Here is a 27,441-nt window from a genome sequence, read left to right on the forward strand (position 1 = left end):
ACACTTGTTGAATTCCTAGTTTTCTTGAAGTCTCAGCTCAAGTGCCATCTTATGCATGAGGCTTTGATACTATTTATTTATCATATACTGTATCTGTGAGTGCTCACATATAGGTGTGATGGGAAATAAAAGATGAAAAACATGATACCTGCCCTCAAGTGGAGTAAGGTCCATTCTTTTATCTCTCAATCTGTGGTAGTAGCTAGCATACAGGATTGAACATCCCCAGCTCTCATTTCTTTGTAATGCCAAACAGAGGTCTTTGAAGTAGCCTCAGAATGAGATTAGACAATTTAAAAAAACAAAAAAGAAAACCAACTAGTACTGATCTCAGATTAACGAATAATTTCCTATCTTGAAGAATGTGGCCATCCATTTTATATGCAGAGAGGTGGGGAAAGTTTAGGGTGATCAATCCTTGCCAGATTAAATATCCATGGAAGACAGTGGGAAGGAAGGAAAGTAGAGAAGGAGTGAGAATGTGACAGAAAGGAGAAAGAGAAACACAACAAAAAAAATACGCTGGTTTCCTGATGCTTTTCAGTGATTTGTTTTCATGGGGTGGAAATTGGCAAGGTGTCTATGATGCTTTTGACCCATCTGTTCCCAAGCTTAGACCGTATGCAAGCTTCAGAACAGCTGGAATCAGCAGCATAGTCTATGTTAAGATGTGTCCGGGGAAGTAGAAAATGAGAATGGATGTGTGAGAGCTGGAGGAAAAGGGTTAAATGGGAACCAGGAGGCCACTCACACCCCTCCCCAGAAGGGAGAAGACCACGTTGGGGCTGAAGCAGGACAACTATTAAGGAGGCCAAAGTGTCAGAGAGAAGAAAGCAAAGAAGGAGAGAGAATCAGCAGGAGAGCTGGAACAGGGAGCTAGCTAAGAGTTCAACAACAGCCTAATGCTCCGAGAATTCCGCAAGCAAATGAGTGTTCCCCGGGAGTTTCACCTCTGGGAGCCCAGCTCAAGTTCATCCAAGGGTCCCACGTGAAGCAAGTTAGATCAGCCGCTGGTAAACAGTCACTGAAATCACAAACCACAATTGTGATGGAGACCAACCGGGCTGCTGGTTGCCTCAGCTCCACTCCCAGCCAGAGAAAAGTAACAGAGAGGTTGGAGGGGCTGAGCAGAGAACTGGAAAGGCTTCAAACTCACGTGATGGACTGTGCTGTGCCAGACCACACCCCAGGGGTGGGGGGGGGGCACCTGGAAGGGAGCCTCCTGGCCCTTCCTATCTAACCAGCTTCCTCAGCATCTAGGATTCTTTCTGAAGTCTCTGCATGAGGAGGCTCTCTATGCACTGCTTAAAAGAGCACGTGTCCAGGAGAGTAAAATGCCTGTTCTCATGTCACGTACTTGTAATTGTCTCCAAGAAATAGAAGGGATTTTACTACTAAGAAAGGCCTGACAAAACTTGACTCTGGGGTGGTGATGGATATTTAGAACCATTTATCCAACTTCCTCAATGGCTCTGACACCACACAATATCACATATTATTATCCCTTTTATGTTTATTTCCCAACTTCTCAACTATGTCGTAAGTCCCCCTTAGGAAATAGAGCTGTACTCCAATTACTTAGCACTCAGTAAACATTTGTTGATGACGGTAATGACTGACCTAATAGCAGCTCATATGTTCTTACTTTATTCACATATATAATACATAGGTCCTGCCGAAAAGGCCCATTCAGCAGTTCTGGTACCTACACTGCAAATACACACACCTGTCTCTTAAAATAATCTTCACATGGTAGGGTATGGGAATAGGTAGTAAGTGCTTAATATAAATGCTTACTACCTGCCTGTCTGACTGTGGAACGAGATATTCACTCTCTGCCTTTCTGCTCTTTGCACCCCAAGGTCAGTCTGTTTTGAAGACTTCAACCCCACTTCCTCTATGTAACCAGGGAGCCGGAAACCAAGCCAAAAGAGGATACAATGTTTTCTGATTTGGGCTTAATGGGAAAATTCAGCTTCTTAATTCACCACCGAGAATTCTTAAATCTTCATTTCCAACACAGACCTCAGAAGTAGTAGGCTTTTTTTTTTCTAAGCAGTTAAATTCTTGTTGCAGGCTCTTGGGCATTTATTTGTTATTGTTGGTGGGCTGTTTTTTTTGTTTTGTTTTGTTTTTTAAAGAACACAGCAGCAAAGCCCTGGAATCAGTCCCCTCTCTTCTCTCCCCAAAACAAACACTGGAAAAGTACCACTAGGTTAGACCCCCCACCTCAGTGCCCAACAACCTAGGAACCTGGATGGGAATAACAACTAGGAGGAGACTGGGCTCTGTATGCGAATAGGTGTGTGTCTGTCTGTGGCTGGGAAGGACACCCACATTCCCACCCCACAGCCGGCTGAGCTGAAAGAAGGCAAGAGCTAAGAAATCATGGCTGAGCAAAGCTATTTAATACATAAAATCTGCCTCGAAGCTGAAGTGCTCCCTCTTAACTGGTTGGCTGGGTTGTCCTCTCTGTTCAGTGTGTACCCAATTCAATATCCTGTCCTTTGTCTTCTAAAGAAATGGACTCCTGACTTCATTTCCACCTGTACGAGGCAGATTCAAATCAATGGGGACTTCCCCTTTTCACCAATTCTCCACGACGCTGCCCATAAATTCAAAGAATGTCAAGCATCAACAGATATGTAGCTCTATCCTGCCCCCCACCCCCACCCCCCAGAACTTAGTTATGAACATCTGTTGTTTACAAGGGCTCAGGCTGAGAGCTGCCAGACTTGTTCGGCAAGCTCTACTTTAACACAGAGGCTGCCAGGGAAGAGACATCTGAATTGGATGCTAGGATGCTCCAGTCAGCCTGCTTAGGCAGAAATCGGCAAACTGCTCAGCATCACCAAGGATAATTGGGGGGGGGGGGTTCGAGGCATTTCCTAATTCTAGGCCTTGATCCAGCTGTGCTCAGAATACATTAAAGAAAAGGTCTCTCTGAATTGATCCTTCCTCAGTTTAAACCAGACAGTGTGATTTTTTTTTGAGGCGGGGAGAGAGGGAACAGGATGTTGAAGACTGGGTGATAGTTGTGACATAACCCTTGAAAAAGATTTTATTTTGGATCTGCCTGAAAATTCTTTTCCTCATTTTCCCAAAGCTTCTCAGATGGTCACCAACTCCTTAGAAATGCACACATTCCAAATGTCATCCCCAAGCCCCCATCACCCTGCATGTGATATAATGTAAGATCAAATTTTTTTTGCTACAGCCTCTAACTAAACTCTAAAAACTTGGATGAATTCTATGCTTAAGTCCTTATTCCTGTCTGATCCTGGGGATAATTTCTGATGGAAAAAATTTATATCCTCTTTAAATTTTCCTTGATTGAAATGATCTTGATTCCAACTAACCTTCAATACACGCTCCTTCCTTTTTGTGATTTTCTATGCATACCATTCACATTTTTAAAAAATTCCTGTGTCTCTGTTACATTAATCGCCTTAAGTCCGCCTTTTAATTTTAACATCCTTAAAAAGAAAAGATCAAGTCCTTCCCTACTTTCTAAACCCAATACAACTAAATACCTACTACTAATAAAGCTATTAATAAAGACTACACAGCTCTTGCTTTTAAAGAACAAGGTTGGAGGTTAATTCATTTAACTGACTGTAAATTATTGGGAATTGAAGATCCTATAGCCTACTTACATTCTATCCAGTTATTTTCTCCCACACCCTATCTCTTCCTAAAGAAAGACTCATGGAATGATTTAGGTTAACAAGAACGGTGAAGACATATATTGAAAACTCTTCTAGCAAACCTTCTCCCTGGCACTCTCTCCACCAAGGCCCTTGAATCTTTGTTTCTGTGCCTTGGCAAGCTGAAAGACTGAAATGAAGTCTACTAACATTCCAGGGCAAAGGATTCCACTAGCTACCTAACCTCATACTCATTTTTCTTGAAAACTGACTGTTTTCCCAACTCATTCTCTATCATCCCACATGCCAAAAGAAAATATCTAAACAGCTTTGGGGGGTGGGGGGGAGAAGAATGATGTTATTGGGGGAAAAAAATGCAAACACATACTCTGCAGAGAGAAATGCATGCCTTGCATTTGCCTCTGGCTTTCCATAAAGGTTCCATGTGCTGAAGGAAAGGTTGTGTGGGACAGATATTCTTTCACTCTCCTAGGTTGCATTTGGGACTTGTTAGCCTCCACTTTGTGATTTTATAGGAACATAATAACTTGGTAATTAGGAGTAACTACTGGCTACATGAGGACAAGGAAAGGAGAGGGTAATTATCTGACAAATTTCCTACCTTTAAGTGTTATAAGTATAAAAATTCCAAAGTGATATGGGAATCTACATTGAGCAATATGGTACCTCATAGCATAACTATCCAGGGATGGGAGGAAGCCTAAAATTACTAGGTATTTATAGAGCAGTGCCCATATAATTCCAGGAGTCCTGGCTCTCACCGTGTCCTGTGCAATGGAGCAGGGGTTAAGGTCACCAAGTACAATAGCCCAAATCAGTCCTCAGGGTGAAGAAGGGGCCAGTACTCTGGCTCAGAGTCAACTCCCTCTGAAGAAGAAGATGCCAGTGACTTGGAGTGGCTCAAGTGAGAAGCTATGACTGCAGTGCCAATGACCACTGGATGAATTCTTGGGTCCCACAGCACTATTTGCCTGATAGGCCCTTCATGCTTCCAGATTCACGCCTACCCTGTTCTACCTCATTTATATCTGAGCAGCCTTCCCAACTCTCCAACAGCTAGGAGCAGCACCCAGCAGGATCCCTGGGACTCGGAACTCACCTAAGAGACATGCTGCACTCTTCCATCTGGGCCAAGCCAGTTAAGTCACCTTGTTGCGGGACCTTTACTCTGTGCCTGAGGGAAGGCATCTTGGAACAGGGAGAGGGGAAGCAAGCCCTTGCCCAATGCCAGATGCTGCATCTGGGGGGACCTTCCCCAAGGAAACCAATCATTCCAAAGCAGATAGCTGACACACTTGTCCCAAGAAATCAAGGGTTCTCCCGGAAGCCACATGTTGCTGCCTAGTTCCCTATGTGGTGTCACCCCACACTTGAGGGGAATTTTCTGGCCCTCCACCCCTCTCCTATTTTGCAATCACAGCTGTAGTGTACTCCCTAGGCCAATAGGTTTTTTGCTTGTCAGTCATGAGCCCGTCCAGTGTGGCTGATGAATCGCTCCAAGCTCGGCTTCAGAGGAGGAAGCACATTGGCGGTGGAACAAAGTGACAGTACAGAATGTGCCCATTCATTGGTACGAAACAAGACCAACAGCCCAGAATTTTCAAGAATCCCCTTTTCAATAGTACGTACATCTTCCCAGTGAAGGCGGGGGAGCCAACTGGCCCCCCGGATTCTTGAACTTCCCCATCTCTTCTCCTCCCCGCTAGCACTCTCCGATGAGCTTACACACCAGGAAAGCCTTTCTAAACCACCACTAACTGGAACTGTAATGAAAATAGCACATTCACAACACTGCTGTGTTTGCTAAGCCTCTCTCCCTCCCATCAGGTCAAATGCCACAGATGACACAAAAGCATCTTGCCTCCTACTGGGAACTCTCCCAACCTCTCTCTCATACTCTCCCTCTCTTTTGTCTTCTCTCTCCTGCTTCCTCTTGCCTCTCTCCCACATCTTTTCTCTTGTTTTCTCTCTCTCTCTTTCTTCCCCCTTCCCTCTCCTCTCCACCTCATTCACTCTGCTCTCACTGTCAAATCACAACTATCTATTGGGACATTCCCACTTAGAAGTCCTGCTGCTGCCTTAAACTCAACATTGCTAAAATCCAATTCACCCCCCTCCTTCGACCCCTAAACCTGCCACTCTTCCTGTATTACCTATTCTATGAATGACACCAAAATTCTTCTACTCACCCAGGCTTGAAAGCTTGGGGTCATTTTTCACCCTTTCCCTCATCTCCATACCTGTGTTTTCCATTTTGTCTTTCTGTCTTCAGTGCCCATCAAAGAGCTTTATACATGGCAGGTGAATACCTACCATGTATAATATATACCTACAACTTGTTGTTGAATACAAGAAGTCATTAGATTGTCCAGATTCTCATTCAACAATATCTTCTTGTTTGTTCCTTCTTTTCCATTACCATTGTCACCATCCTAATCTAGGCTCTCTTCACCTCACACCTGGCTTTTTGAAACAGCCTCTTCAGAGACTGGTCTCCTCACCTCTAGGCTCTACAGCCTTCAAAGCCATATGATGCTTCAGTAAAACAAAAGAGCTATAGGCTCTGCTCAAAGTGAGAGCCCCTTCTCCTCACATGCAGATGTCAAAATCACAAAAGATTCCTTCAAAGATGCAATGAGAGAATCTTGGTTGATGATCTTTTAATTATTAATACCCTGTGAGGTATATGAAACAGAGGCATGCTCACCAAAAGTGTTTACCACTGGCATGGAGAATGCACAGTGCAAAGTCCTAATGGAATACCCTATAGACGGTGAGGACCGCCAAACGTGCCTGATTGGGGATGATATTGCACTGAGACTGAATCAAGACCCTGAACAGTGCAGAGCTACCATGAGATCCATAACCATTCAAAAGAGTCTGGAGGAAGCAGACAATCTCAGTGCCTTCCTCCTGAGATTATCCTCCAATTTATCCTGCCCATTGTTCATTTGTTCGTTCACAATTGTTTGTATGTGGTCTCCCCCATTAGTATGTGAGCTCCTTGACAGCAGAGACTGTTTTCTACCTTTCTTTGTATCTTCAGTGCTTAGCCCAATGCCTGGTACACAGTAGGTACTTAATAAATGTTTGCTGATTGACTAAAAAAACAAATGAATAAAAAAATGCCTACTGTCCAAACTACGACAAGCAGTTGGATGGACGGCCCATAAAGCTAGTCTATCAGTACACACACCTTAGATAAACACTGCATACAGACAAGAAGTGGGTCCAGATCTGGACCACAGCTCACCGTGCTGTGGTGTACAGTGGGTAGGAAACCAAAGAAACACAATCCCCGTTGGGGGAAATGGTTTCTTCTGCTTGGCCTTAAGAGGAGAGAACTGAGAGTAGTGATGACCTCATAGGTTCCTTCCACCTCTGAAATCCTCTAATTCCAGAGAGTACACACATCAGTGAGACCACATACATAATGAAGTATCTACCTGACTGGACTGGGGTGAGGAAAGTCTTCCAAGAACCCTAAAACATCATATAAATGTGAGTTATTATTATTGTCTGGACATGACTATGCTCAGGCCCAACTTGTTTAATAACGGTACCTAGAACGTGATTGATATTTCCCCGCTTTTCAAAGGATCACAAACATCAGGCCGTGTCATTTAGCCAAGTCTCTCATTTTATAGATGAGATTCAGAGAAAAGGGCCCAGGACAAAGCTTTGGAGGACACCTACAGTTAGAGGGCATGACAAGGATGAAGGTCACGCAAAAAAGTCTGAGGAGAAACAGTCAAATAGGTAGGAGAGGAACCAGAGTCACTAACAGGGAATGGGGCCATCGGTATCAAAGGCTGCAGAGAGGTCAAGAAGGATGAGGACTGAGAAGAGGCCATGGATCTGGCAATGAAAAGAGCACCAGTAGCGCTGGAGAGAGCAGTTCCAGTTGAGTGATGAGGTCATAAGCCAAATTGCAGAGGGTTTAGACAGGGGTCAGAGGCAAGAAAATGTAGGCACCAAGTGTACAAGACCTTCTCAAGGAGCTAAATTGAGAAGGAGAGGCGAATTACAGAATGCTGGCTGGCCTCTAGGCACGCCTGGAATGTCCTTTCTCCCCCCAGTCTCTCTCCCCACCTTCCCCACCTCCTGAAATCCTACCCATCTTCAAGGCCCAGCCCAAAGCCGACCTCTTCCATCAAGTATTTTCTGGCCAGTCCAGCTGGAAGTTAATTGCTATGTCCTCTGAAATCCTACAGTACTCATTTTCTTTTCCACAACTGATTATGTCCTGCTTTGTACTGTGGCTATTTTCCTGTGTACACATCTCACTTCTCAACTGGATGGAGTTAGGGGCAGTGTAATCTAGAGAGACCAAGGTTTGAATACTGCCTCTCTAAAACTTACTAAGGGCAGCCAGATGGTGCAGTGAATAGAGAGCCAGGCCTGCAGTCAGGAAGACTCATCTTCCTGAATTCAAATCTGGCCTCATATACTTATTGGCTGTGTTACCCTAGGAAAGTCACTTCATCCTGTTTGCCTCAGTATCCTCATCTGTAAAATGAGCTGGAGAAGGAAATGGCAAACCACTGCAGTATCTTTGCCAAGAAAACCCTAAACAGTATTACAGAGAGTCGGGTACGACTGGAAAAACGTCCAAACAACAAAAAACTTACTAATTCGATAGGCATGAACAAGTCACTTAAATAATTTTCTTCATCTGTAAAAGGGGATAATTTCTTATAGTATATGCTGCAGGGAAATGTGAACAAGGAAGGAGATAATGAATGTAAAGTACTTCGAAAACCCTAAGGTGCTTTATAAATTTCTGCTCTCTTTCTTATTTCTCTGTTTTCCTCGAGGATGGGGATGATGGCTCACACTTAGTATAAATGCCTTGCACCAGGGGTGCTAATTAACTGTTGATGATGACGAGGATGGAGGTGTACTTAATGGGTTACTAAACAGCACAAAAGAGTAGCAAGAGCCACAGAAGGGACAAGATAGCAGGAATATTCCTTTAAAAAAATCAAGAAAAAGGAGGGTAATGAGCTAGTAAAAGTAGGGGATCAAAATCAAGCACAAGACCACTGAAAGGTAATTTGCAGCAGAAAAAATACAGTGCAGCATCAGTTAAAGCCCTGCTGGGCAATATTAACACAACTCCTACTTTAAAGAGGCAATCAAAGTCTCAGAATGAAAGAGGAAAACATTTCTGCTCCTCCAGGAGCCCAATGTAAATGCAATCACATCTTCACGGTGAGGATTTTCTACCACCATTTAATAGGCCATCTCTTTTTCAGAAATTAATCTGGGACGATAGAAATCCAGTCATCTATTGAGTCAGGATGATAAACAACAAAAGACTGTCGTGCCACAGGTCAAGAGGCCAGGGGAAGCCACCATCTATAGCTTTACCGAGGGCCAATAAGAAGATCCATCGACAACAAACCTGGTAACATCTTATAAATAACAGGTTTCAGAAAGGAAGGAGAGGGAGAGGAGAAGGGAGGGGAGGGGTGGTGCAATGGACATCGAGCTATGGGGGTTTTAAGGAGGATGTTGTAACCAGGATAAAAGGTGAGCTGGATCAAAGCAGAGAAGGGAGGGAGCCCCAAGGTGACCGGGTTATAGCTTCCCAGAGGAAGAAGTTTCCTAGAAAAAAGGGAATAGGCAGTTCAGCGGCATATGCCCTCAAATGCGCCACTCAGCCTAACCCGATATGTGTGGCTGAAACCCAGCCAGGATGAGAAACGGTTTTCACAGAGGGTGGGGCAGATCTATATGGACTGACTTTGGCCCTGGCAGGCAGCTGCTCTATCCCAAGGGCAAACAGTCTCCATCTCCCCTCGATGTGCCCGTCCAGGGCTGCCGCTCCTGACGGCACAACAGGCATGCTCACAGCCCTGCTGGGCCAGCAGCTGCTACAGCTCTGGAAGGAGGTAACGGGTGCCCACGGGAGCTTCTGGGTGGACTTTGTGGAAGACGTGCACCCGAGTTCTACAAGGTGGGCAGCCACAGATGCCTTGCAGGCTGTTTCATCTGAGGGAAAGTCAACTTTGACAAGATCTTAGAGCTGCTTTAGAATAAGTGGTCTCCAGGGGGTGTGCTGGAAAGGGAGGGACTGGAAAACTGCTTTGCCTCTCCACTGCGACACGATGCCCTCTCTTCCCACTCCCCAAAGGCTGATGCCTCCAGATCTCATAGATCTGGAAGGAGATCTAACTGTAAAGGAACTCAAAGACTGTCTGACTTAGTCCCTGTCCACAGATGCCAGCTTTCTACACATCTGCATCTACACTGAAGGATTAAAGAACTCAGGGTGGGAAGGAACCAGAGGACATCATCCTCTCCTCTTCATCAGCTTTCCATGACTCTGAAGCACCCAGACAAAAAGGAAGCACCATTGGCACACAGGCATTTGCTCTTGCTTTTTCCATGGGGCTCCCTCCAGTCCTGCCGAGCTCCCCTCGAAAACCGCACTTGGTGCCATCTCAGTCCTAGCAGCTCCAGGCCATCAATAAATCAACCAACAAGTATTTATTAAGTGCCTGTTGTATGCCAGGCACTATGCTAAGCTCTGGAAAATAAATATAAAGTGAGATTGTCCAGGCCTCAATGAACATCCATTATATTGGAGGGGTATGTTCAATATGTTCAGAGATAAAGAAATACAAGAGACAGACAAAAGAAATCAAAAGGAGTTTCTCTTTCCAGTATACCCTCAGGAACCCCATTACTCTAAAATGGGCCTATGATCTTGTCAGTGTTAATATTCCCTCATAGCGTACAGATTACAACCCATCCATGTCTGCCCCCCTTGTGGAACTCTTCTCCATGAAGAGAACACCCAATGTGCTGGAGGCCCTTCTTGTTTTCTCTCCATATTGCAAGGATACCAATGAAGCATTTGGGGTCTCCACTGGTGACCCCTACCACTACCACATGACTAGCCACCTGTATCTCTGATGGCATTCTTTACATCACTTCTAATTCCCAATTCTTTCTTCGGATTTGTAACATCCTGCTCATTCACTCCACGCACCTCTCTGCTGCCCTTTGGGTGATGTTCAGTTTTGGAGACAGTGGTGTTCCATGACTCAGAACCAAACACAAACAGCAGAAGAATGTGGGTCTCACAAGATGGGGCTTTATTTCAGGGAGAAGCTTCAGGTCATTAAAAGCTCTTTCACATTTTCCAAAAGCAATCTAGCCCACTTTCTTCCTCCTAGTCAATTCTGGGCCTACCTCATTACCCACTGGCAGCAGCTCTCCAAGGGAACTGCCCTGGGTCACACAGCTAGTAAGTGTCTAAGGCAAGATTCTGACACTGGTCTTCCTGACTCCAATCCCTACATTGTATTTATTAAATGAGGATAATAAAATAACCCACTTCACAAGGCTGTTATCAAAATCAAGTGAGTTAGTGAATATAATGTGCTCTGCAAAGTTTAAAGCCTTATATAAATGTCAGCTGTTAACATCTTCACCACTGTCATCACCATCCTCTGAGGCATCCCTCCATCCCTACCCGTTCACCCACCCATTCTCTCATCTTCCTTCGAAGTCTTGACAAAACAGCAGGTGACCAGCTCAAGGACACACTGCTCCCTACTTCTGTGCTCCTCACCCCCTTGTGCTATCACTACCTAGTGCACAAACACCAGCCCTGGGTAACTAACCTCCCTTCCACGTTCCTCCAGCCACTTCAGGAAAACAGATTTAGAACTAGAGAACCTTAGAAGTCACCTAATCTAAACCGTATCACTTTACAGATAAGGAAACTGAGGCCCAGAGAAGTTAAGCATCTTGCCCACGGTCAAACAGCTAATAAGTGGCAGCACTGGGATTTGAACCTGGATTCTTTGGCTCCTGATCTACTGGTTTTTCTGCTCTACTCACTTCCTCCTTGTCTGCTCCTTCCTGTCTCCTACTCACATACTGCTGAAAGCTCCTCGAGAAAGTTACACGACCCGCTTCTCTATAAATTTGTGTCACTTGTCAACTGGGCCCTTGCTTCACTGATTGACTGTCTCTTACACAAGCACTTTGGCTCTTCCAATCTTCTTTTCCTATGCTCCTGACGTTAATATTATCATTATAATTATGATAATAACTAGCATTTATATACCACTTTCAGGTTGCTGAGCACTTTATAAATATTATCTCATTTTATCCTCACAACAGCCCTGGGTGGCTATTATTATCCTCATTTTAGAGAGGAGGATACTAAGGCAGAAGGAGTAAGTTATTTGCCCTGGGTCACTAAGTGTCAAAGTCTGGATCTGAACTCAGGTCTTCACGATTGCAGATCCAGCAGTCTATCTACTATGCCATCTAGTACATTGTCTTCTTCCTTTCAGCGAAAGATGTTATCTCCTACTTGATTGATAAAACAAAGGCCACCTGCCACAAGGTCTCATCCCCTGTTCCATACCTCAAAACCATGCTACATCATCCCCTATTCCCTCATTCCTTGCTCCTACCTCTGAGGAAGGTGCTACCTTTGTCCTGGCAGAAACCAGCTCCTCCACTTGGGCTCTGGATCCCATGCCCCTCAACATCTCCAAAAGCTTGTGCCTTTGATTATTTCCTCTCTTTCTCATTGTCGACCTCTCTGTCTCCACTGGCTCTTTTCCCTAATGTCCACAAACACGTTCATGCCTCCTCCCCTTCATAAAAACCCTTCCATGTCCCTCTTGGCCCTTCAAAGTGCCCGCTTCTAGCTCATCTATTTCACAGCCATCCCCCTAGAAAAAACCTGTCTACATGTGCTGCTTCCATTTTCTCACCTCCCACTCAATTCTCAACCCTTTCACTATGGCTTTTGACCCAGCCGCTTGGCTAAAACTATGTTCTAAAGGTTCCCAGTGATCTCTTAACAATTAAATCAGCTGGCTTCTTCTCAGTCCTTATCCTATGTGACCTCTCTCTTGCTTCTGACACTTCAACCACCTCCCTCTTCCTACAGGCCTTTTTTCCCCTCTATGGCACTACTTTCTCCTAATTCTCCTTGGACCTACCTGACCACTCCTTAATCTCCTTTACTAGACCATCAGCCATCTTCTTCCCTTTAAAAGTCTTCGTCCTTGTTCCTCTTTTCTCTCTACATTCTCTTGCCAAGGTAACCATTCTCATGGGTGGATTATCATCCCATGGCCGTGGCAGATCACTTTGAAATCCAGTCTTAATTTCCTTCCTGAATTCCAGTTCCACATAACCAACTGCTTGGTTTTACCAAAGTTTAAAGCTACCAAAGCTTAAAACTGACCCATTATTTTTTTTTAAGCTAGTAAAGCTTTAAAGTACACTAAAACTTTTGGGACAGACTGGCTGATAAAAGTGGAGTTTAATAGCATGCCTTATCACTGAGTAAATATCCAGTTCCCTCTCTTTGAAGAACACACCCTCATTGCTGAGATTTCAAGCAGGGGAGTTCATTCACGGTAACCCCTCAAAGATGGGCACACACGAGGAGAGGCAGCAATGGTACATTAACTATTAGGACCATAATGTTGCCACTTTCTATTTCTATAGCGCTTCACAGTTTACAAAGTGCTTTACAGATATTACCTCTTTTGATCCTCCAAACAATCTTTGTTAGGCAGGCAGGCAAAGCAATATGATCTCCCCTTTAGAGAAGAATTAAGAAGCACTGAGTAAACAATTCCTATGTGCCAAGCACGGTGCTAAGAGAAGGAAACCAGGTCAGAGGATTCAAGTGACTTGTCCCCAGCTGTAGAGCCAGCATCAGATTTCATAATAGACCCAAATCCTTCTGCTCCCAAGGCCAGGATACTCTACCCTGATTATATAAGACTTCAACATAGGAAATCTGGGTTCTAGTTCCAGCATTATCACCAACTAGTTATGGGAGCTTAGGCAAACAGGGTCATCCTTTGTGCCTGAGCTACTCCATCTTATAGAATGAAAACATTAGACGACATGACCCTCATGGTCTCTTTTGGCTCAAAAATTTGGTGATTCTGTTTCTATATCTGTAAAGTAATATGGCTAAACTATGGAAACTCTAAGTGTTCTTCCAACTCTAAACATTCTATGCATCTATGACAGCCACTCGAATAAAGGAAAGGTATGCTCTGCAAACAGATATTTAAAACTCAAATTTTTATTATAAATCCAGTAACAAATCCCTGCAATTAAATGAATACCACTTTAAATCCTTTTGTACAATGGATTAAAGAATCTCAGAGCTGGAAAGGAAGGCAAGGTCATTTAGTTCAATCTGTATTGAGAACCACCTCCATATTTACCAAAATTTGCCACGGATAATCACTCCCTAATTGATCACTTTTGAAAAAGCTAACTTTACCTATATCAGATTTGCTAAAACCAAAAAACAAACCCAGGGTAAATTATGGTGAAGAGATCCTGATGTGATAATATCTGGAGAAAACTCTCAGATTAACTCTGTCAGGGCTGTCATACTGCTTCATCCAACCTGGCTCCTGGATTCAGAGGTGGTATTCAAGAAATAAAGGGCTCTTTGTCTCCTCTATATTACTAATTTGGAAGAAACACTGAAGGCAAAACACATGGCAGATAAGATATACCAAGTATAAACTGCTGGACACTGCATCATTCTTATAGTTCATCATTTATTCTGATTTATTTGGGATGATAGGTTGAATGTAAGACTGCCCTGAAAAAGTACCTAAGCACTTTTCTATCCTGAACTAATCAATCATCTGAAATAAATCATGGGTCAACAAACCCAGCTTCCCCAGGAGATCCCAAAATTAAAAACTAAGAAACACTTTACTTGAACTGCTGGTCCTTAGTGCTCCGAGTCTTGGCCAGGAAGCGCTCTGCAAGCTTCTCCAAGTTCCGGGAGTAGTCCATCTCAATTTCAGCCTTCTTTCGGAAGAAGTCCTGAAGATCTTGTAACAGCTGTACTCGAAGCTCACACTGTTGGTCTAAGCATTTCATCTGTTCCGTGAGTTGGGCACGGATCTCTGCAATGCAAATAGGTGAACAAGGTTAGATTAAGAACCTCAAATAACCCAACATGACCAAAACTGAACTCACCATCCTTAACTCTCACAAACCCGTCCATCCAAGCCTGCCCCTTTTCACTGATGGTGCCACCACTTCCAGGGCACCCAGACTCAGAATCTTGATGTTGCCCTTGATCTTTTCTTCCTTCTCACCAGCTCCCCTATATCCAATCAGTTGCCAAGGCTTGTTGATTGTACCGTCACATATATTAGATCTATCTTCTTTCCACTCATACTGCCACCACCCTATCTCAAGCCCTTTCTAAGACTATTTATAATATCTTTCTAATTGGTCTCCCCACTTCCAGACTCCCCCTTCCAAATTATTCTTTACATGGCTAAGCATCTTCCAAAGGTGCAAGTATCACTTTTCCAGCCCTGTTCCCTATTACTCCTTTTTTCACACTCTAGGTTCTGGAAAAAGTAGACAGCTAGCCATTCACTAAACTCAAAGGGTTTCCAAACACCAGCTTCCATACAATCAAACAAGATGACCCCTCCCCTAGCCCCACCCCCCAAACCATACCCAAAATACATAGCCTCCTCATCTCTGCCTTTCAGATTCCTTATTTCCCTTTGAGGTTCAGCTCACGTCCTACTTCTCCTCCATTTAGACTTGCCTTTCCTCTGCTCCCCCAGGAGAACAAAATATCTTTGAGGGCAGGAACAACATAATTTTTATCTTTTTATCCCCAAGGCCCAGCACATTACCACACCCATGGAAGACCCTTAATAAATGTTTACTGAATTGGAAGAGTTCCCATTTTTCACTTATCTGTCCCCCAGGGAGGATAAAAGTAATTAATGTAAGAAGCAAATTTTCTGTCATCCCATCTTAAGCTATCCAGAAGTTCTAGGATATGGAAAACCTCCAGAAACACCATTCCCTCTTTCAGGGCACCATTTAATGTAGTAGACTAAAAGGCGTGCTTAATAAAAGCCAGAAGGATCAACTTTGTAGACACTGTCTTAATTAGACATTGGCTTAATACCTTTCTCTTCACCCACTTGAGAGAGAGTTAAAAGGATTTACAGAATCACAGAAGACCATCTCAGCCAACCCCTTCACTTTCTACAGGAGGAAATTGGGGCCCAGGGAGGCAAAAGTGATCAGCTATAGCCACAGAGCTATTTGACTGAGACACAGAAAGGAGAAAATTTGCCCAAGATAATACAGAGATACAACTAAGAATGAGTGAAATTTGGAGATAGGATGGTATAATAAAAAACTGGAACTAGAGTCAAAGCCATGGGTTCAAATTCCACCTCAGACAGCTACAATCTATGTCACCTTGGGGGGGGGTGTCATTTGATTTACCTAAGTCCAGCTTCCTCAGCAATCAAAAAGGGGGTGGGATGGGTTGATGGCTTCTGGGGTTCCTTCCAGCTCAAGATCTCAGATACTTTGAACTGTTCTCCTAGAATCAAGCACGCTGGCCACTGCATTATCTGTGAACCAAACTCATACGCTATTTCCAGGGTCTTTGAAGAAATGTCAAGTCACTAAGTCCAAAAGGTACAGTGTTTATGCAGTGGCAAAATCCCTACTGCCTCCTTCCCACTGACGCCTCCTTCCTTCCATCGTGCCAGGCCTAGGCAAACGGCTAGGTGAGGGTGCGGCTGGCAAGACCTCTCCGATCATCTTTAGACAGAACTGGCAAACAATCCCTCCTGACCTGAAATACTGGTGACTCCAGATGCCTCCCAATCTGCCTGCCATCCCGACCTGCTGCCTGAGCAGGGCTGCAAATCCCTCACTGTCAGAGAAGTCAATCGCATCTAAGTGCGGCAGGCGGATCTGGCACCTCCGTGAAGGCGGGCACTGCCAAAGCCAGACTGCTTGCTTTCCAGCTTACAGAAGGACTGCGGAGCCGTACGGTGCAGCAGCCAATCTCTCCCTCCCTTTCCCTGCCCCACCTCAGAGACTGCAGCCTTTATTTTCTCCATCTTTCCCCGGGCAGCCATCCCCATTATCTTTACTAGGGATCCCTTGGGCCCTATTTAGGAAGTGGGAGGAGCTGCCCATGCTAAGGAAAACAACCAATGAGGACCCATTCTCTGCCTTTCCCTATAGACTCTGCAAGTTTCTTTCCAGGTATTTCTGTTGCCTCAACTCTGGAACTGTATTGCCTCTGCACTGATAAGTCATTTGAGGACAAGAACTGTGCATGCATGGAGAGCCCAGGCTTTCACGGGGGCTGGTGGTGAATGGCAGGCAAACCTAGGATCAGAGCCATATGATGACTGAGGTGCCTGCTATGGAGCAACAAGGTGAGGGCAGAAAGCACCCATATGGCACTGTTCCGGGGCAAGGGCCTCAAATCTGACTCATTCTGGGTTTCATAGCTACCTAACCATTTTCCTCCCTTCCTCTCTTCCCTTGGAGCTGCCAGTGCCAACTGGCCCCAAAATGACCCTGTCTGAACTGAAACTGAGCCCCAGGGTACTCCTTCTTGGAGTGCCTTCCCTACTACTGCCTTTGCCACTCATTAAAAGGGCACATTCCCTCTATTCTAGTCTTAGGCTAGGAATACCCAGCCCAGAGAGGATGCCCCTGGGGGTACCAGGAAATCTCCTAGAGCCCTCAGACCAGTTTTTCCAGGGTTCTGAAGTGAAGGAGTGGCAAGAGGGGAGGAATGGAGACAGTAAGCAGCAATTTTTCAGCATTATTTCCTTCGACCCACCATGCCTGCCCCTTCTCATGGTACAGCAGGATAGATGACCAGCTCGGGTCAGCTTTCACCATCCTGCAGGGCTGGGGAAGATAGGACCCCTGGATATTTCTCTCCACTTTATCACTAGCTTGAGGTGGGCCAGACCAAGAGGCAGGCAGCAGACCAGCCTCCTTTAGTAAAGCCCTTTTGTCTGGATGGGTGTGTGTGCATGTGTGTGTACATGTATGCATATGTGCATGTGTGTGTGTGTGTGTGTGTGTGTGTGTGTCTGTGTCTGTGTCTGTGTCTGTGTGGCTATGGAGGAAAGCTAGTCAAAGGTGAGGGGCCCTAATGCGCCCAGGGATTCCTAAACCTCTTAAAGGCAACAGCCCTGCCCGGTGAGAATATGTTCCAAGAGACACCTGCTCCTCTCCTGTAGATTAATGAGAAGTTAGCAGTAACCCATCAGTTGAACTACCTGTGGACTGGGGGAGGGATGGTCAGCAATAAGTATTCACTGCTGTCACTTAAGAGTCGCCAGTTAAAATAGGAAACTGAGACTCTTTAGGCTAAAACAGTTCCCTGGTCACTTAGTCAGCAGACGAGCAGGTGGGATTAGCTAGCTGGTCAGTGGGCGAACTTTCTGATTCACTGGTGATGCTGAAGACTTGGCCCCCCTGGCAGGGGAAGCTAGAGGAACAAGCTGTCTGGGGAGGGTGCCGTCTAATGTTCTCATTCTCTAAGATGGAGAAGCTCAGGCACAAAAGATGACCCTGCCTGTCCAAGATCCCATTACTGTGTAGTGGTAGTGCTGGGACTACATACCCACCTAGGCTATTTCCCATAATGCCACACCACTAGACAGAGAATTTAGAATTTCCAAATGGTGGGAAGACACTGCCACTGCCTTCCCCACTTATTAAAATTCTGGTCTTAGCTAAAGAATAAGCAGCCCAGAGAGCGTGTCCCTGGGTGCACTAGGAAATCTGGGGCCCTCAGAAGTTTTTTCAGGGATCTGAAGGGAAGGGGAGGCACTAGGGTGGGGGTGGGGGAAGGAAGATGGGAACAGCAATCAGCAGTATTCCAGCTGCCACTTCCTTTGATCTCCCCTCCTCAAACAGCTGGTACAGTAGGGAAAGCGACCAGCTCAGGCCAGTCTTTACCATCCTGCAGCTGTAGCTGTAGGGCTGGGGACGGCAGGACCTCTGGCTATTTCTCTTCATTCTATCACTAGCTTCAGGTGGACTGGGCCAAGGTCTTGATTAGTCAAGGGACTGTTTCTAGGGAGAGTAGGCTAGCGCTTTGAGATACTGTATCCAGTCTCACTGGGTTGGCAATAGATAGGGAACTAAAGAAAACTGGACACTGATGTAGCTGCCTTTCGTGGGGTAAACGATTGGGGAGTAGTATCTCTCAACACTAGAACTGTGCCCCTTCTCAGCTCCCCCTGTTTGGGGGCTAATTAGGGTTGGGTTTCAGCTGACCCACTGATTGATTCTGGAAGTCTTCTGTCTGAGCCTGTTGTCTGTGTCCACTTCCTAGAGCTACTCCGAAGGGTGGATTTAGAGGAAGTAAATTTTTTTTTTAATTAAATCATGTGAAAGATAGCCCTAGGTCATTCAGCACGGGGTTAAAGGCAGGCAAAGTAAGGGAACAAACTTCAAGAATTCTACCAGCCTGCCAAGAAAAACTCAATAAACTACAAGATTCAAGGCCACATTCAACCTGTCCCTGGGAGATGTCTTGTGCCCCTCCTCCTGAAGGTCAGAGGCAGTAAGCCTCCCCTGCCATCTCCCTCAGAACACAAACATGTTCACTTCACACAAATAAAAATCTAGACCTTCTGGTTCCACTTGGTTGTATCAAGGCAGAAAGCAGCCTGAGCTCTGCCCAAGGCAGAATGTGCTGCCTCAGGATTTCATCGCTGCTGCAAAGGAAAACAATAAGGGGGGGGGGGGTGCTGCATGGCAGACATGCCAACTCTCTGCCTCTGCACACAATAGGCCACTGAACGCCAGCACACCCGGGCCTTGTGCCCAAGCAGGAGGCAGCTCTACTCTGGGGAGGGGAGGGGAGGGACCGCAGGGGTGGAGATGGGAGAGCAGAGAAGAAAAGAGGGGTTTGTCCAAGCTTAGAGGGATTCCCTTTAACTCCCCTCCTCTCCTTTCCCTTGCCTCAATCCACACAGTAGTTCAACTCATATAAGGTTTTTCCCAATTTAGTTCATAGCTAGGTGAGGCGGACTCCAGGGATCCATGATGTGCTTTTGGGTTCTGGTCTGCCCTTCTTACTGTATTTGGGGAAGTCAATCAGCTCATTAAAAAATCTAATCAGTTTATAGGAGCAGCAATATCTCAGAGAAAGGCCTATATTCCCTCCCCATTCACTAAACCAAGTCCAAAGGTGCCAGAGGAGAACCTGAAATGATATGTGGGTAAACTAGCCAAGAGAATAGTGATGATTCTGCCCTGAAGGTGACATGGATACTTCTCCCTGCCCCAGGAATCCTGTGCAACTCAGCCTGGACCACTACATCTAAAAGGACTCTTTTGAGGACAATGCCAATCTCGGTTATCTTTGCTTCAATTATTCCTTAAATTAGCAGAGTCAGCCTATGAATACCTTAATAAAAGGATTTGTTCTGTAAAACTTGGACTCAAACAAAAGGCCACACTTAAGGCCTCGAGGCCGCAGGTTGCCCACCCATCAGGTAGACCTAAAACAAAGTTAGAGTCTTCTGCCTCTCCTTTCTCTCTCTTCCTTTTTTTTTAAATAGACTTTTCCTGGAAGATGGCTTTCTTTTACAGAAACCACTCTGAAAAAGAAAGAGGGGCAACTATTTTTGAGAGGAGGAGGAGGGAGATACTTGTGGATAAGAGCTAATCGGTGGTTAGTGTTTCATATAGATATTTAGATCAAGACTGAAACTAGAGTTGTTCTTGTTAGTTGGTTAGGAGGGAAATACCACAAAGGTAAGAAAATGGAGACCAAAAACAAGGAAGGAAGCTATGGCTTCCATTTCTGTCTTTGTGTGGGTGCACCCAATTTCCAAATGCACTTGGGTATGCCTGAGACAAACTGGGGGAGCCAGGCAACATGCTTGGCTCTGTCATTAAGCCCTACTGGCTAATTAGCATGGCAAGTAATGTTCACTGGGCATCCTCCGTTCTGATCTGAGCTCACCAGATACAGCCAGCACAGCATTCTGGAGAAATGTAATTCTAGGTTTGGCCAAGTATGAGTTACTAACCACACCCAGCTACGCCATTCCTTCTGGGGAAGAGACAGAAGAGGATAGAAAGGGAAAGCAAATTTCTAAGCTTAGACAAACCACTCTTTTCTCTCTCTTTGTCACCATGTCCCACTGTCTCACTCTCTCTCCCCACCTCTCATCCCCAGAAGGCTGGGCTGTGTACCTCCTATGTTTGTATATAGCACATCACCTTGTCTTTCAGCCAATGTTAATAAATGGTATAAATAAAAGATATCTATCTCTAATATCTCTACTAATAATAACAATCCAATGGATTTTTCTCACAAATCCAGCTTTGGCTGGTTTAAGTCTTTTTTAAAAACACCTGCTGTCACTCAGTAATATAAGTAAAATTAAATCCCATTACCTTTCTAGTATCTGTCTAGTATCTAGTATCTGTCAAATCAGAACACAACTGAGGCCTTCAAGCAGGCTCTATTTGCATATCTTTTACTAAGAGCCCTTATCTCTACTTTAATCTTTCCTCTACCAAACAGTTCCTAGGGAAGGAGGTCAGAAGGAGCTGCCAAGTCTGGCCTCACTCCTTCACACTGCAGGTTTCCCTTTCTACAGAACTTGCGGCCTCAGGCTTGCCATCTTATATCTAGCAGTAACCCACACAGAGATGGCTGATCTGGAGTCAGGCCGGGCCTGGAACGCCTGCTCTAGCAGTTATTACTTATGTGACCTTAGGGCAAGTCACTCTTGCACCTCAATTTCCCATCTGGGAAAAGAGCGGGATGGACTAGTTCATCGGTACTGTCCCTCCTAGCTCTAAATCTTATGATCTACATTTATTTATTAATTTTTTAAAAACCCACATTAAACTGCTGAGCATACTCTGCCAAACACAGGGTCCTTTGCCTTTGTTTACAGGATAGTATCTTGACACTGGAAAGCCTAGTCAAAGGCCTTCATTTTAAAAAGAAATGGGACCAGAGAAGGGAAAGAACTCACCCAAGTTATGTATATAGGGAATACACACATACACACACACACACACACACACACACACACACACATATGTGGAATATCAGGTCAGGGATTTGAACCCTGGTCTTTAGAGCACCACTCCAGTGATATTTCCAATCAATCAGCAAATATTTGTAGTGCGCCTGCCATGCTGTTCAGCTGTGTACAAGGAATGCCTTGGAGGATGCATAAAAGCAAGGACCCACAATTCCTGCCCTTAAGTGAGCTTACTATCTATTCTGGGAGGCAAGAGTAACTCAGAAAATAATCTGAGAACACGACAGTAACATCTCTGGACGCTGATAATGCACTTTCAAGTCTGCAGAGCATTTGGCTGACAAGGATTTCATTTGATCCTCAGGTCAGGACTGTGATGTAGATAATCAGAGCATGATTATCCCCATTTTATAGATAAGGAAACTGAAGCTGAGAGAAAATAAATGTCTTTAATCAATCAATCAACAATTATAGTATCTGCATTTTGTGAGGGGAATCGAGTTAGATTTGGGGGATACAAACACAGAGCAGGAAAAATGCCTACCCTCTGGAAATTACAGCTATGTCCTGATTAGTGAAAATAATGCATTTCCCCCAAAAAATGACTTCAAATAGTACAAATTCAAATATATGAACCTATTTTCAGGGAGTCATCATTCTTACTCATTAGAACCTGGCTATACATTCTAATGTTGGCTTGCACAGCACTGACCATTTACTGATCCTAACAACCCTGGGGGTTAAAAGCTATTATTATCCCCATTTTTTTATAGATAAAGAAACTGAGGCTGAGAGAGGGTAAGTGATTTGTCCAGAGTCATATTACTAGTAAATACCAGAGGCAGGATTCAGACTCAGGTCTTCCTGACTCCAAGCCTCGAGTTCTATCAGGGACATAAGTGCATATATAAGGGTGTCCCAGAAGCCTTAGTGGAGTTTTAAGCTATTAAAGCTTAAGAACTTCCTTAAGCTACTAACCAAAGCTGAAAACTCCACGTCTGACTTTTAGGACACTACCCTGTGTGAATATATATAGAATAAATACAAAGGTAGTAAGAGAGGGAAGGTATGACGGGTGGGGAGTCTGTGGCCTTCAGGTCACATGCGGCCCTCTAGGTCCTCAAGTGCAGCCCCTTTGACCTGCATTCCATCAAAGGGCTGCACTTGAGGACCTAGAGGGTCACATCTGTGGTCTCAAGGTCGCAGGTTCCCACCCCTGGAGGAAATACTATAGTGTTTCTTCAGCGGTATATTTAAGGTACAGCAGGATTCTCTGAGGGAAAGGTGAGAAGGGAATGCATTCCAGACATGAGAGATGATCAGTGCAAAGGTATGGAGATGGGAGATGGGGTAGAGGGGGTGAAGAAAGGAGAGATGAATTCAAGAGACAAAGAGACCTACAGTTTTGGATGCAGTCAATGAGGGGATGGGTTTTGCTTGACTATGCAGATTTATTACTAGAGTTTTTGTTTCATTGAAGAGAGGAGGTTAAGTATGAGATAAAATGTTTCTTAAATGAAAAAATAAAATAAATATATTATTTATGTTGTGTTATTTTATATTATATTTATAAAGTCAGGCCCAGGAGTTTTGATTTGCAGTAGGCAATGGGGAACCATGACAGTTTTTGACAGGAGTGAGGAAGAGGAGAGAAAAAAGGTTTTTTAAGGAAGATCAGTCTTGTAGATTTATGCAGAAGGATTCTGGGGTCTATTAAATTAAGAGATAGGAAACATTTTTTTTCAAATTCTTTTCAGGCAACAAGAGGCCACAGTGAGCAAATGAATTCTATGAGTGGAGAATTCCTGCATGAAATACTGCTAATTATTAGCAACAATGCAGTGCCTTTTCCCTGGTAATCCCTTATTCAGGTGAGCAATTACAAATGTAGACATTCCTTCCTTTCCCTCTTTCCTTCCTTCCTCTCTTCTTTCCTCTCTCCTGCCTTTCTTCCTTCCAGCCCCTAGTCAAATGACTGGAAAGCAGTAGAATCAAGTAACTGAAATAAAAGGGTAAGATTTGGGGGGATGTTGGGGTGAAGGGGAATTTTCAATGAACTTTTGTCATCTCTGTCGCCCCAGGCTCTTTGAAGTGACTCAATATCAAGTCAAAGACAAATGGTTCCCAAATGAAATGTTGTCACATCAAATGCTCAATTAATCATTTTAACCCCTCTGGCTTGACTGGGATATTTAAGAAAGAAATTCCCCAAGCCAAAAAATCTAGCCTTAACCTGTGGAACACACAAAACCTCTGGAGGATGAGGACAGGCTTGCTCCTCTGGAATATGTCCCCCAATCTAATTTGTTTGATCTACTACTAGAGCCTTGAATAAGCAAGATATCCCTAAAGACCAGAATGAAATCAATGAATCAAGCAACAAATATTTCTGAGTGCCTACTAATGGTAATATGCTTTCTTCCCAGCAACCCTCAGGTAAAAAAATACATTATTTTTGAAATTTTAATTTTTTTTCAAATAACGAAAGTATTCTTTTTCTTCTTCTGCCCAGCATCCCCCATCCCTCCCATTGAGAGGGGGAAAAAAGAAAAAAAAATAGAAGAAAAAAATTAAGCATAAAATCTTAGGCCCACTTTCTAGATAGTAACAGAAACTCACAGAAGGAAAGTGAGATACTTAACTTGCTCATGGTCAGAGCTAGAAAACAAACTCAGGCTGACTCCAAGTTCAAATCTCTTTCCATTACACCAAGCTGTTGAATGATGCCCAAATAGGTGAAGGCGAACGGTGCCAAAACAAACCATATTTCTAGCTGTTTAATGCTATAGCAGAGTTGATTTGGGAGAAAATGAGATCATAAATTCCTGGCAGATAGCTACTGCATTTAACTCGTTTTGTATAGCACCGAGAACAGCACAGCACCGAGGCATGGTGGGGTTTGGTTTTGGTTTTTTTATGTTTACTGTTAGGCTGAGGAGAATGGGAAACCTAAGCACAGGGTCTCCCCAACTCCTACCCCCACAATGATAAAAATATAAAAGGGATATATTCCAGGACCAAATTTTCCATTCCATACATTTTTAATTCCAACTTTTATCGCTTTGAAAAACTCATGGCAGGAGATTAGTAATAAAGCTCGATTTCGTTTAACTATCCTTTTCCTTAAGGCAAAATGACCTAGTGGACAAAGAGACAAGAACTAGGACTTGGAGACACGAATTGCCCAGGCAATTCTTACAAGGAGTGAGTTCTGGAATCCCAGAACTTTAAAACAAAAAGAATATTTGGATAACTGCATTTCAACATAATTGGTTTCCTTGGTAATCTTATGTATTTTATTTTATGGATTTAAAAACATTATGTCTACCTATAGGCTTCAAATGGCCAAAGGTCCATGCCTCGACATAGATGTAAAAATGGTTTAAAACCCCAACTCTAAGACTATAAATTACAGAGTAGGAGCTAATCTGTAGTGGTAGAGGGAGTGTCCCAAATGGGAATTTCCTACACTCCTGAAGTGTATAAAATCTCTTACCTACCTCTCTTGACCTAACCCTCCTCTTTCCCCCAATTGCTGCAGGTCAACAGATGTTATATATCCATTTGTAAGGCTGTGCTATGACTCCCCTCTAGAGCAATAGAATCCTATGGTGGTAGGTTGGCCATATTAATTGGGAGAAAACAATAAAGCAGCCCTCAGAAAAGTCTTAGAAGTTCTTATAGACTCTCAAGTAGCCAACTGAATTACATTTAAATTCAACAGGATAAGAGATTCAAAGGTGAAACAGACACAATCTTTGACCTCAAGGAGTTTACAGTCTAGCAGAGGGATAGACATATAAACAAACACCACCAACATATTTATTTACTGTTTCAACATTTGCAAAGCCCTTTACACACATTATCTTCTTGATCCTGTGAGGTAGAGGCTGCTATGATCCTTATTTTACAGATGAGGAAACTGAGGCTCTTAACACTTCAAGCCACTTGCCCAAGAAGACACAATCAAGCATCTGAGGAAAGATTCAAATGCAGGTCTTCCTGACTCTAAGTACAGCAATGTATCTATTGCAACACACCACTGTTCACTTGTAATAACAACTCACAATCATATAGAGCTTTAATGTTTCATTTACATACGTCACCTTATTTGATCTTCACAATTTAAGACAAATTAGAATATGATAAGACAGAAGAAGAGGTTTGAAATATTAGGAGAAATTCAAGAAGGGAGAGGTGCACTTCCAGCTCCAAGGGAATATGAAAGGTCTCACAGAGAAGGCAGAATTGTACCTTGAAGGAAGGAAAGGATTTCAAAAGGCAGAAATGGCAAAGAAGGACCCTGTCAAATTGCCCCAATTCCATTTGTTTTTTACTTTTTATAACTTCTTCTGAAAGGAGATGCCAAATACAAGCTAAGATTGTGCCTTGAGAGACTGAGGTTAGAATTGGTTCTAGGGAAAAGTGGCCCTTTATAAAGCACATGCAATAAATGGCCAGGATTCTTAATACTGATGAAAGACAAATGGGTGAAAATTATTAAGAGACAAACTTTAGTTTAATATAAGGAAGAACTTCCTAACAACTTGAGCTACCCAGAATTGGAAAGGCTGCCTTGGGAAATCACAAGGTTCTCCTCACTGGAAGTGTTCAGGCAGGAGTCTGATGACCACTTGATCAAGAATGTTACAGATGAAATTCATGCTTCAGGTCTAGGTTAGACTAGATGCTTTTAGGTCTCCTTCAAGTCTAGGATTTCATGACTCTATAAACCCCATGACCACCAAAGACTCTGCTAGTGGAGAAGCAGAGTTCTCAAACCACTCTCTCCTACTTCTTTGTGATTATTACTGAATCTGACAAAGCCCACGTTTCACTTCTTGCTGGAAAGAAAAAAAAAATACGCATTCTGAATCTTGGCCATGTCCCTCTGAAGGTCACACAAATCTAGGGAAATCACAGGAAGCCCAGGAACCAGAGTTGCCCAATGAAAGGCACTGCCTTGAGAAAGTCTTAGAGTTCATTTTCAAGTTTCGGTTTCCTGATTTTGCATGCCTTACCTCGTGTGGTCACCCACAGCCTCCTCATAGCCAAAGATAACTCAGAGCTTCAAGACAGGAACCTAGGAAAACAGAGCTCAATCACCTTGAAATCCAGTTGTAACTCTGGAGGAGACACCTCTCCATGTTCACTTTGTCCCAGTGGAGAAATGCAGACTTTATTATTCTAAGCCTTTTCTTCATGGTTAGTCAAACTGGATGACCCATCTCTCTTTTCTGAACTCCTACAAATATTTATTATCTATGCCACTCATTTAGCATTTATCATGCATACCATCTTGTACTTTTAACTTTTCATGCATATATCTTATTTCCCTAACTGGATAATAAGTTCCTTGAGGGTAAAGGTGATTGAATACTTGTGATGCCTAAAGTATCTTGCACATAGTAGGTACTCTGTAAGTGTTTATTGATTGAATTGACCGTTCTAATTTTCCTGCATTGAAACAGAAGCTACAGCACAAATATCTGGGGAAGAAGTCAGAAAGAATCCATTGGGCAGGAAGTTTCTTGGTACTTACAAGTCTAATCAGGTCCATGTTCAGAATCACTAAAAGAAATAACATTGTTTTTAAAATTCAAATAGGACAGGAAACATGGGCCATCCTACTGCTTTGATCACAAATGGAAAAACCAGGGCTGGACTAACCTAATTATAAACGGATTTCAGGAAGTGGTTCCAAAAGGATTCAACTCCAGAATGATCAGAAGCAGATTTGGAGAAAGGATAAGGTAGGAGTAAAATGAGTACAAACCACATTGTCCTGCTGTTCTGATGGAATTACTGAGAAAGAAGGACAGGGCAAAACATGATACCACTGCTGGAGTCCACACATCAAAAGAGGGTCACACATCTAAAGACTGCTGGATTAAGCTAGAGTCAAAAGGGTCTTGTTTGCTAAA

At 43.8% G+C, this 27,441-nt stretch overlaps 1 protein-coding gene across 11 annotated transcripts in view; it reads right to left on the bottom strand.

Moving 5' to 3' along the window:
* SRGAP2 (SLIT-ROBO Rho GTPase activating protein 2) overlaps positions 1–27,441 on the bottom strand; it is a 254,626-nt gene that overhangs the window by 144,604 nt on the left and 82,581 nt on the right. For 10 of the 11 annotated variants that reach the window (XM_021003033.2, XM_021003030.2, XM_021003034.2 and 7 more), the window contains exon 3: positions 14,407–14,599. In XM_021003033.2, coding sequence (XP_020858692.1) covers positions 14,407–14,599 — 193 coding nt within the window. Of the gene's footprint in view, positions 1–14,406; positions 14,600–26,538; positions 26,601–27,441 lie in introns of all 11 variants that reach the window. The other variant, XM_021003036.2, reaches the window with a different exon arrangement.

The sequence above is a fragment of the Phascolarctos cinereus genome, unplaced genomic scaffold, assembly GCF_003287225.1.
Source record: "Phascolarctos cinereus isolate Bilbo 61053 unplaced genomic scaffold, phaCin_HiC Scaffold_5;HRSCAF=322, whole genome shotgun sequence".
Classification (NCBI taxonomy): domain Eukaryota; kingdom Metazoa; phylum Chordata; class Mammalia; order Diprotodontia; family Phascolarctidae; genus Phascolarctos; species Phascolarctos cinereus.